The 12,232-nt window shown below is 45.7% G+C and overlaps 1 protein-coding gene across 7 annotated transcripts in view; it reads left to right on the top strand.

Moving 5' to 3' along the window:
* NUP93 (nucleoporin 93) overlaps positions 1-12,232 on the top strand; it is a 757,735-nt gene that overhangs the window by 724,695 nt on the left and 20,808 nt on the right. For all 7 annotated transcript variants that reach the window (XM_033940752.1, XM_033940756.1, XM_033940750.1 and 4 more), the window contains one exon: positions 7,466-7,594. In XM_033940752.1, coding sequence (XP_033796643.1) covers positions 7,466-7,594 — 129 coding nt within the window. The remainder of the gene's footprint in view (positions 1-7,465; positions 7,595-12,232) is intronic.

The raw sequence follows: 12,232 nt of genomic DNA, 5'->3' as shown, positions 1-12,232 counted from the left end.
TTGAAGGATGATTTTCCAGCGGTGTGACAATGAATTCTAAACCAGCCATTGAAAGGGCTGGGAGCAGATGCAGGCTCTCTGTGAATGGTAACTGTGAGTACAAAGTGAAGCTGACAGGCTTTAAAATCGATCTTTTACAAGTTAATTTTGAGGGGTTTTGACGGTTTCCTTGTGTTCCTCTATGTACCCCATATGAAATGTAGTATTTATGTAATTTTTGAAGTTTGAAAAATGTCGGGAGGTTTTACATGTTTTTGGAGTAAATTCAGGTCCGTTGGCCATTTTTAATTTTTAAAGATCTTTTTTTAATTTTTCCCTGCTTCTTTAAAATTAGAAATTTTGCCATGAAAACTACTGTAATGGAGCCCTTAGGGTCTCCTTATGTGGATTCATACCAAATTTGGAGAAAAATTGCAACATTTAGAGCATTTTGCAGTAACTACTGGTTCAGCCTCCCCTTCACAGAAGCAGGTGTTTGCACACTCAGCTAGCCCATTGGGGCATCCACATGTATTATTGGAGCTTGGTTCTGCGGCTTTATCTGTCCCCTGTGAGACGGATTCTCCACAGCCTAAGAAGTACAAGTTATAAGTCATGTAAGGGTGACTCTGTGTCCCAGGGTCCAGATACCTCAGAATTTATGAGATTTTGCGGGTCCGTATTTTATTCCAGGGATCTGGTTGCTGGGTGCTTTTCAGTTCCCCTACTACGTATATCTTCGGGGGGGGGGGGAATCTCTGCACCTCCACCTGCGCCGTCTGTTCCTCCTTCCCAGACTGTATCCGGGGTCCCAGCAGCTGACTCCGGACCTTCCTGATTCTTTTTGGATAGTGCTGCACTTCCCAAATTTGGAAATCTAGACTTAAGTGCTGGATCCATAGATCCCTTTGGGTTTTCGGATCCTAGAGAAGATCCGACTGTCAGGCGCTTGTTTAAGTTTGAGGTGCTACAGGATCTCATTGCTGGATCTTTACCAGAGTTAAGCGTGGATACCCAGCCCGCTCCTTTCATTTCTTCCACAATCTGCAACTTTTCCTGGCATCTGGATATGAGTTCATAGTTCTGGAGCAATTTGACTCTCTGGAGGGTCATTTCTGGAAAGCTCAGGCTATGTCTATCTTGCATCCTTGAGCGCAGGAGTGCCCACAGCTTTATGGCAGCCCAAGGGAGATTCCCTGATGGCTCAGCTGACCCAGCACAACTCTCTCCTTAGTGACGTAACAGTTGTGTTAAAAGCTATGCAAGACAGCCAGGTGGATGTGGTTCTCCGGAAAGTTTTGAACCAGCTATTTAGCCATTGGAACTTTCCTTTGTAGCACGCACCTGTCTAGCTCAGCTATGACCGCCTTTTCTTTGTGGGCTGGGAATGCCTATATGGCAGATGGCTTCTATGACCTTTTGAAGGTGCTGGCAAGGATGTCAGCGGATACTATTCCGGCCCACCAAATGCTCTGGGTTTGGCAGTGGGCTGATAAGTCCTCCTCTGAGGCAACTCGGATGCGGCTACCTTTTCAGGGGCATTTGTTGTGTGGAAAGGATCAGGTTGTCCTCTTGAATTTGGTAATGGACCGTCACCCGAAGACCTGGCTGGATAGTAGAGCATGGCCCAAGGGTGCAGGGCATCCTCCTTTGAGTGGCTCCTGACGATATTTTCGTAACTACAGGCAAGATTTTCATCCTCTTCGCAGAGATTTTCTCAGGATTCCAGGCTGCAGGCGCGCTCTGTCTACCGCCGCTCTTCTTGCCTGACCTGCCCGTACAACCCAATAACACCAGGGAGCCAAGGGCCCCTCTGTGGATAGGCGGTTCGGTCCTTGCAGTTTCGGCCTGCCTGGCTGCGCATTATTAAAGTCCAGTGAGTAATGGAATTTATTCAGTTGAGCTGCAAGCTGGTTTTACTCAGCCTCTCTCAGACAGTTCGTGTCTTCTCCTGTTGGGAGTCCAGACACAGTGATCTTTCTCCAGGCTACAGTTCAGTGCTTATTGAATATTCTAGCAGTATGGCCGGTGCCAAGCTAACCTTCGGGTTTACACAGATATTCTGTTTATTTTATCATTCCTAAGATAGGATCAAAAGTTTGCAGACCGATTCTAATTTTGCAGCCCTTCCATCTGGCTCTTAAGCTTCCTCGGTTCTGCCTGTGGTGGGTCCTTCCAGAAATGGCTCCAGGGAAATTTCTGGCCTCCCTGAATCTTACGGAAGCAAATTTGCACATTCCCATTTTTCCAGATCACCGAAAATTTCTGCGGTTTCTTGTGCTGGATCAGCTTTTGGCCCTGTCCTTTGGGCTGGTGTCTACACCACGACCTTCACCACAGTGAAGGTGGTAGTAGCAGCTTCGCTGAGGTGGGTGAAGTTCCAGGCTTACCCTTATCTGGCCACCTGGTGGCTCAGAGAGCCCCCGGAAAAAGGGGTGCACACTACGGTAGCAACGGTGCACACTATGGTAGCGACAGTGCTCCGCATTCTGGAATACCTGGGCTGAATTGTCAACTTACACAAAGAAAATAAAAACACCCACTCAGTAGCTGGAATAGTCTTTACAGCAGCGGGCCATGTTTACCTGCCCGGGGCTCGAAAATAGAAGCTCTGGGCACAGATTTTGGAGATATTGGAGGTCTCTTCAGCGTGGGATGTACTACAGTTTGTAAGTTTCAGGATTCCCAAGCTGGACTTGATTCCATGAATGAACGCACACATGCGTTCTCTTCAGAATGCCTTCCTCTCTCACTGGCCCCCCCCCCCCCCCCCCCCTGAGATGTCTTAGAGCTGAGTCTGTGGTGGACTCTGGAGACCAGAGTGCGTATGACTTGGTAACTTCGTCCTCAATCACTCTGCCAGAGCGTTCCTTTAAGCCTTGTGTCCTGGATTGTGGTAACCACGGATGCCAACCTTCGTGGCTGGGAAAGACTCACTACGGTCGTCGTCCTTTTCAGGACTGTTAGACTCCATCACCACAGAAGTGGTCAATCATTGATGGCAGTGGTCTCTGTTAATCATCAGAGAGGACCCTCAAACTCTTTCTTGGCTCAGGAAGTACGACTTCTTTTCCTTTGGGTGGAAAGTCTTCTCCTGGCGCTGACGGTGGCCAACGTTCCAGCAGACTTCTTCAGCCATCAGTCTAAAGTTCCAGGCGAGTGGTCCCTAGTGCAATAGGTGTTTTGGGCGCTTGTGAGGTGTGGAGGACATCCCCGCCTTGACCTCATGGCCGCAGCACCAAACAAGAAGGTTCCACGCTTCTTCAGTCGTAGATCCGGCTTGGAAGTGAGAGAATTGATGCTCTTGAACAACTATGGCCTCCGGAGGTGGTTCTCTACATTTTTCCACCTTTGCCACTGTTCAGCCGGGTCCTTCAGAAGATTGCAACTCATCCCAGCTGCGTCATTCTGGTGGAGCCTGATTTGCATTGAAGGCCATGGTGCGCGGACCTGATGTGGCTGTGGGTGCAATACAGTCTGCGCCTGAGTGTCTTTCCTGACCATCTCAACTAGGCACAGTTGCCATGAAAGATCTGGGTTGTTTTGCTCTTACTGCTTAGCTCTTGAGCACGCAGCTTTAACAAAAACAAAAAAAGAACAAACCCAACCATTAAGGCAATTCGGAAATTGTCATAGCTACAGCTTCTTAGTCTACCAAGTCGTCCTTGGTGGTGGTTTTTACGCTAAGGCGTAGAAGACCTTTAGATCACTGGAGTGACCAAGAACAGGTGGACCCTTCTTCGAATCAGGTATCACGGGTCCTTGCTTTCTCCAAGCGGGTCTGGATAAAGGCCTCATGGTGGCATCTCTGCGGATCCCGGTGGCAGGTCTCTCCGGTTCTAGATCCCAGGATTGGCAGTTCTCTTTGAAATTGCATCCGGATGTTGCTCGGTTTTGCAAACATATCTTCGAATCTGGCTGCCCGTTAAGAATCCATTCCCAGTCTGGGACTTTAATGTAGTGCGGTCTGGCTTTGCCAAGCCTCCTTATGATTCACTATATTTCTCTCTGGGTTTTAACTCTCCAGACATAAACAGTCTCATAGGACCGTAGAGTTTCCGGATGGCAGGCATTGTTATGTCGATACCCTTTGCTCCAAGTTCCTGAGAGCGGACAGTTCCTTATTTATTTTTGCTGAAAGTGGTTTCGGCTTTCCATGTCCATCTGGAAGTGGATTTCCTGGTTGTTCAACTGACGAGTTCCTATCCTGGGATTGTCTGCTAAAGAATTTGGACATATGCAGAATGCTCCTGCATTCTTGGCAAGTCTCTCATGAGTTTCGCTTTCTGACCACTTGTGGTGGCTCATTTTATTCTGCGGGGTTCTCCCACTTCTAAGGCTCTGATCTCTAGATGGATCTGTACAGTCCTTTAGTCCACTTACGTTCTTGTGGGGCGACTGTCCCCTATTTCTGTTAAGGCACTTTCTACCAGAAGGGTAGCTTCTTCTTGTATGGAAGCTAGTTCTGTTTCTCCTGATGAGATTTGCAGGGCAGCAACATGGTTTTCTTTTCATACGTTTGCCAATTTCTACAGAGTGGATGTTGCTTCTAGACAGGACTCTGCCATTTGGGTTCTCAGTCTTAAGGGCTGGCGCAGCAAGCCTACCCTAGCTTTCTTTTGTATGTCCCTATGGTCTAGAATGTCTCACGTATTGCATTGGAAAGGGAGATTATGTACTTACCCTAGTAAGATCTTTTATCCCAGGACAAGCAGGCAGCCTATTCTCACATGTGGGTGACGTCATCCACTGAGCATGAATGCAGACAGCCTCGCAAGCAGACTTGCTTGTAGAAAACTTCGAAGTTTTGAGTCTGCCGCACCTCGCATGCGCGAGTGCCTTCCCACCCAGCACAGGGCGCGTCTCCTCAGTTCTCAGTTTTCCGCAGAGCCGAGAAGTCTGACGCTCTGTGCTGAACTTCGTTCGCTTTGTGCCTTCTCTTCACCGAGGTTTGTGTTTTATTTTACTATTACCAAATCACTGTGCTATCTTTCCTCCTATGTCCTGGCCAGTCACGGGCTTCAAGAAGTGTAGCCAGTGTCAGCGTGTGATTTCCCTCACGGACCCACACCACTGGTGTCTTCAGTGTCTCAGGCCTAAACATAGTCCGAAGTCGTGCGCGCGCTGTGTTACCCTTCAACCTCGAGCCCTCAAACGTTGGATTCAAGTGGAAAAGCTTTTCAGGATGGACTCTTCAGCTACACCCTCGACCTCAACCTCCGAATCGGTCAAGCCTTCAATGGGGTGTCCTCCTGTCTCCACAACTCTAACCTTGAGTCTCATCAGACCTTCCTCGTTTGGATCGCCTTTGGCTTCGAATACACCTGTCATATCTTCTCCTGAGCTTCCCTCAGGTCAGATACCTAAACAGAAAGTTCCTGCGATGGTCCTCAAGATATCCAAGCATCAATCCTCCAAGTTGAAGCATGCTACTTCTGCCACCTCGGAGCCTTTAGCCTCAGCAAGTGGTCCAGTTTCAGACTCAGATCCACAATTGCAGGCTACTATCCAGACCATTTTAGAGCGGGAATTTGTTCAATTACTGAGCAAATACAGTCCTGCCTTGACTCTGCTTCCTGCAGTCTAGCCTGGACAATCAGCAGTCTCACACGAGGTTGAGTACCTGCCTGTACCTCGAGCTGAATCTACACACTCTATGCAAGGAGTTGAGTCTTTGCAAGTATCTGGTCTGGAATCTACACACTCTATGCAAGGAGTCGAGTCTTTGCGAGTGTCTCGTCAGGAATCCTCACATTCCATGCCTGGAGCCAAATCTTTGAGAGTGCTTCGAGATTCCTCGATCCAAACTACTGAGTCTATGAGGTTTCGATCTACAGCTTTTAGCTTTATTCATTCACCAACGGCATTGCCCGTTTCCAGGCATAGGGTGAAGTCTCCTCAATCTTACATGAGACCTGCTTCCAGGCAGCACTCGTCATTGGTCGAGGCCCTCTTCATAGCGCAGATCCTCTTCCAGAGAGAAGCCTTCCTTGTCTAGGCCTTCGTCCAGACCTTTCAGCTTTTCCAGGCCGCCAACTGCTCACTCGAGGACCCCAATTGCAGAGCCTGAAGACTCAGCTGATTCCAATGACTCGTTCCAGTCAGTCTATTCTTTAGGATACCAATACTCTAAAGAGGCTTCACCTTTGTTTTCCACTCGAGGCGCCATGCTCTGGCAGATCAATTGTCTTTTTCCTCATTCCTCTGTCAGATGGCTGAGGACCTGGATCTTAAATTGGATGCTGGATCAAAATAAGGAGTATTTAGAAGAAATGAGTATGCCTTGACCTCCTTCAGAGTCTCTCAAGTTGCCTCTTAATAGACTTTTGTCTCAAACTTTCAAACGAAACCTCGAGACTCCTTACGTTATTCCTGCTGTTCCAGGCAAGTTGAAATTGAGGTATAGAACTCTACATTGCAAGGGCTTTGAGAAATTCACAACTATCTCATCAATCCCTTCTTGTGGAATCTTCACTGTAAGGACCCATCCTTCCAGGGTTTATGCTACCGTACCTCCTGGAAGAGAGGGTAAGACCATGGACAAGTTTGGCCATCGCCTTTATCAAAATTCGATGATGGCCTCCAGGGTTTTGAATTATAACTTTATTTTCACTACTTATTTCAAGTACTTGATTGATATTCTCCCTGGCTTTTCTAAAGCCCTTGGTCAACATAGACATTTGGAGTTTCAGCAAGTCACTGCTACTCAGGTTGCATCTTCTTCAATCATCTTATGATGCCTTTGAAATTTCCTCGAGGGTCACTGCATTTTCAATAGCGATGCGCCTTCTGGCCTGGCTTTGCACCATTGAAATGGATCCCAATCTTCAGGATCATCTGGCTAATATCCTTTGTAAGAACATAAGCTGATGAGAACTTTCAGGATGTGTCAGCTGGTGATTTCCTTTGAAGATGGCCAGGGGTTCCTATTGCCAGGCTTGACGGGGTGACGTTGGCATCCCTAGGCTACAGAAACTGGCACCTTGGTGACTCGGGGATGTCGCCGCCGGCGGCTGTGCTTGGTGGGGGGGGAGTTCTAGCTACCTTTGGAGGGGGTCTTCGGCTGGCATTGCTTAGGGAACCCCACCAGCTACAGCAAGGATCAACAGGTACTGTACTTGAACAGTGGAGAAATAAAACCAAAAATGTATTTCCTTTTCTGTTGAACACAATACAAAGACATCCGCTATATACATTTCCCAAAGCTAACGTATTTCAGTTAATTCTTATAAAAAAGAAAATTGTCTTAATTTTTATATAAAATACTGTAGCATTCATTCAATCATAGTTATGAATAGTTCATAAAGGTTTTGCATAATTACACGATTTATAGCTTTCAGAAAGCACTTTCACAATTAAAAGTCAGCATTTCAAGGTTCTGGACATGAAAGCAATGAATAGCTTGCAGCTGTCTTGGTTAGAATTAGTGTTTGAACTGTGGTCATGTCTTTATACTGCTGTTTTTATACTTGTCTTTGTTCAATAGATCAGACATAACTTATCAGAAGTTCTTCTTGCAACTATGAATATCTTGTTTACTCGGTACAAGAGGTTGAAAAAGACAGCTCCAGCCACTTCTGCCAGACCCCAGCGAGTATCAGAGGACAGGGATTCGGTAAGCTTACATAACATCTGTTACTAGTACAGTATGTGTTTTTACTATGACTACTACTACTTCTTATCACTTATATAGTGCTGAAAAGCATATGCAGCACTGTACATTTTGATATTTATAGATGGTCCCTGCTTGGAAGAGCTTACAATCTAATTTGGACAGAAAGACGCAGAACCCAAGGTAAGAGGAGTTAGGAATTGAAAGCATTCTCGTAGAGGTGGCTTTTAACTGGGTCTTGAACATTGCCAGAGACGGAGCCCGCCATAGGGACTCGGGCAGCTTGTTCCAAGCTGTTTTTATTTCATAGTTCATGTAGTTATCAGAATAGACTTCCATCTGTGAAGTAACATTCTCATTAAATGTGGTTCAGCACATAACCATAGTTAGTTAGTATCTACACCAAGATTCCTCCCTTCATGCATTCAAATATAATTTGTTTAGCTTACATCAGGTATCTCAAAGTCCCTCCTTGAGGGCCGCAATCCAGTCGGGTTTTTAGGATTTCCTCAATGAATATGCATTGAAAGCAGTGCATGCACACAGATCTCATGCATATTCATTGGGGAAATCCTGAAAACCCAACTGGATTGTGGCCCTCAAGGAGGGACTTTGAGACCCCTGGCTTACATGAAGTGTGGTCTACCATTTGGTTTACTGGGCAAGTCACTTGACACTTCATTGTGAAAATATACTAAAGGAACACACTGATATCAAATTACTGTGAATACCACAAAAATTTTGTGCTAATATAATAGAGGTATTATCCTGTGCAGAGAGAAGATAATATATCAAACCAAATTATAAACAAGCCTCAAAGACTCAACAAGCATATAATGCCATATAACAATACTTTCATGGAATATATTTGGCATATAATGCCATATAACAATGCTTTCATGGAGTACACACAAATATAATTGGCTCCCAGAGACCAGAAAAAAAGAGCAGCACAGACTAAAACCTAACAGGCAAAAAAGACTGACAGCTCCAAAAAGCTGGCTCTGGTAAGAATTACTTAACAAAAAATTATTTCAGTCCCAGAAAAAAATACCTCTTAAAAACTAACTTCAAAAAGTTCTCATCTGATCAAAAAATATATATATGTGTCTTAGCAGATCTTCCCACTTCCCCCAGCAAGCTGTCATAAAGTAGAGGTCTTCAGCAAATCTTTACACCTCCTTACTCTTCTCAGCAGGCAATATATTTAACACCTCTTTCGGACTTCTTGACTTATGCTATTGGCTTCAGTTCGTGCTAATACACAAAACAGCCCACACACACAGGAAGACTGCACCCTCCAGCACTTTTCACTCTCACAGATAAGAGCAGTCATAACATAAGAACATAAACAGTGCCTCTGCTGGGTCAGACCTGAGGTCCATCGTGCCCAGCAGCCCGCTCACGCGGCGGCCCAACAGGTCCAGGACCTATGCAGTGATCCTCTATTTATACTCTTCTATCCCCCTTTCCAGCAGGAAATTGTCCAATCCTTTCTTAAACCCCAATACCATAGTCTGCCCTATTACATCCTCTGGAAGCGCATTCCAGGTGTCCACCACACGCTGGCTAAAGAAGAACTTCCTAGCATTTGTTTTGAATCTGTCCCCTTTCAGTTTTTCCGAATGCCCTCTTGTTCTTATATTTTTTTGAAAGTTTGAAGAATCTGTTCCTCTCTACTCTCTCTATGCCCCTCATGATCTTATAAGTCTCTATCATATCCCCTCTAAGTCTCCTCTTCTCTAGGGAAAAGAGACCCAGTTTCTCCAATCTCTCAGCGTATGAAAGGTTTTCAATCCCTTTTATCAGACGTGTCGCTCTCCTCTGAACCCTCTCGAGTAATGCCATATCCTTCTTAAGGTACGGCGACCAATATTGGAAGCAATATTCCAGATGCGGGCGCACCATCACCCAATAACAGCGGCAGGATAACTTCTTTCGTCCTGGTTGTAATACCCTTCTTGATTATACCTAGCATTCTATTCGCTCTCTTAGCGGCCGCTGCGCACTGTGCCGTCAGCTTCATTGTCATGTCCACCATTACCCCCAAGTCCCTTTCTTGGGTACTCTCATTCAGTAACATCCCTCCCATCGTATAGTTGTACCTGGGGTTTCTGCTTCCAACATGCAATACTTTACATTTCTCAACGTTGAACTTCATCTGCCATCTCGTTGCCCATTCCCCTAGTTTGTTCAAGTCCCTTTGCAATTCTTCACAGTCCTCTTTAGTCCAAGCTCCACTAAATAGTTTGGTGTCGTCCGCAAATTTTATTATCTCACACTTCGTCCCTATTTCTAGATCATTTATGAATATATTAAATAGCAGCGGCCTGAGCACAGAGCCCTGCGGAACACCACTCGTGACCCTCCTCCAGTCTGATAGTGGCCCTTCACCCCTACCCTCTGTTTCCTACCCACCAACCAGTTTCTGATCCATCTATGTTCGTCTCCGTCCACCCCATGGTTCTTCAGTTTTCGGAGTAAACGCTCGTGAGGTACCTTGTCAAAGGCTTTTTTGAAATCCAGGTATATGATGTCTATGGGGTCTCCTCTGTCCATTTGTTTGTTAATTCCTTCGAAGAAGTGCAATAAGTTAGTTAGGCACAATCTCCCCCTGCAGAAACCATGTTGGCTTGTTTTCAGAAGTTCGTTTCTTTCCAAATGTTGATCGATGTTTTCTTTTATCAGTGTTTCTGCCATTTTCCCCGGAACCGAGATGAGACTCACCGGTCTGTAGTTTCCCGGGTCACCTCTTGATCCCTTTTTAAAGATGGGCGTGACGTTGGCTATCTTCCAATCCTCCGGAATCACTCCTGTTTTCAGGGATAGGTTGCAAATTGCTGCAGTAGTTCCGCTATCTCCTCCTTTAATTCTTTCAGAACCCTTGGATGGATTCCGTCCTGACCCAGGGATTTGTCAGTTTTTAGTTTTTCTATCTGGTTGCGCACATCTTCAAGGCTCACTTCCATGGATGTTAATTTTTCTGCTTGATTTCCATTGAAGAATTGCTCAGGTTCTGGTATGTTGGTTGTGTCTTCGTTCGTAAATACAGACGAAAAGAACATGTTAAGTCTTTCCGCGACTTCTTTCTCCTCCTTCACTACTCCCTTCCTGTCTCCGTCGTCCAGCGGTCCCACCTCCTCCCTAGCCAGCTGTTTCCCTTTAACATACCTGAAGAACGGTTTGAAATTTTGTGCCTCCCTGGCTAGCCTCTCTTCATACTCTCTTTTGGCTTTTCAAACCACACCGTGACATTCTTTTTGATACTTCTTGTGCTTTTTCCAGTTCTCCTCAGTTTTGTCCTTTTTCCATTTTCTGAATGAATTTTTCTTAATGCCTATCGCTTCCTTCACTATTTTAGCGATCCATACTGGATCTTTTGTTCGACTCTTTTTGCACCCCTTTCTGAATCTGGGGATGTACAGATTTTGCGCCTCGCTCACCGTGTCCTTGAAAAAGACAAGGCATGTTCTACCGTTTGGCATTTTTTGGAAGTGTTCCTAAGTTTCTTTCTTTCTATTTCCCTCATTGCTTCATAGTTTCCTTTCCTGAAGTTGAAAGTTGTTGCTATGGTTCTCTTTCCTTTCGGTATTCCTATTTCAACCTTGAACTTGATCATATTATGATCGCTGTTTCCCAATAGTCCCACTACTTCCATTTCCTTTGCAGGTCCCATTAACCCATTTAGGATTAGATCCAGAGTGGCATTTCCTCTTGTCGGTTCTCTAACAAGCTGCTCCATGAAGCAATCTTGTGTAGCCTCCAGGAATTCTGTCTCCCTAGCGCATCTTGAGCTTCCAAGACTCCAGTCAAAACACAATTCTTATTCTCATTTTCTCTCATTCTCTTCAAGGGCCTCTTGTTTTGTGGGACCACCCCCGCTGCTTCAGGAGATATCAGCTGAGAACTACATAGTGAAAAAATGCCAGCCACTAAAACGATTGCTAGTTTATTCCCACCAGTCAGAGATCAATTCACTTTTAAAGAGACAGGAACAACAGAAATAAGATCAAAAGAATACTTGCCACTCAATAGGGTCATTGTATTAGTCCCAAAAGGACTAAGGCCCAGATTCACTAAGTGCACGGATTGGATCCGATCCGTGTCCCGGGGGCCTGATTCACAAATCGATCTCATGCAAACCACCTGGATCACTCTATAGCGATCCCCATCTGTAGATGGTCTGCAAATGCTTAAACTTTATTGCAAGCCTGTAGTTTTAACCTGCTTTAAACCCACGGGTTAAAACCAAGGGCTCGCACTGCGGGGGAAGGCTGGGGCAGAGAGAGCTGCAAAGTTGGGGCAGTGAGAGCAGAAGAGTCCGGGACAGAGAGCTGCAAAGTTGGGGCAGAGAGCAGGAGATGCAGTCAGAAACGACATGAACGACTGATCCCCAGCAGTCACTTGTTTGTTGATCAGCCAGCCCAGCCAGTGTTGCAGTTTTTGGTTTTTTTTAGTGAATCGCTGCCTGCCTACTTTTGAATGCCGTTCCCCATCATCTGCATGTTCGGATTGGAGGATGATCGGGACAGAGGTTAGTGAATCAGGTCGGAGAGAAATTGAGTCGCAAAGATGTCGCAAACCGATCAGTACACGATCGGTTTGCTTAGTGAATCTAGCCCTAACTGTATTTGCTTGAAA

The sequence above is a fragment of the Geotrypetes seraphini genome, chromosome 4, assembly GCF_902459505.1.
Source record: "Geotrypetes seraphini chromosome 4, aGeoSer1.1, whole genome shotgun sequence".
In the NCBI taxonomy this organism is placed as follows: Eukaryota; Metazoa; Chordata; class Amphibia; order Gymnophiona; family Dermophiidae; genus Geotrypetes; species Geotrypetes seraphini.
This window is presented reverse-complemented; position numbering and strand designations above follow the sequence as displayed.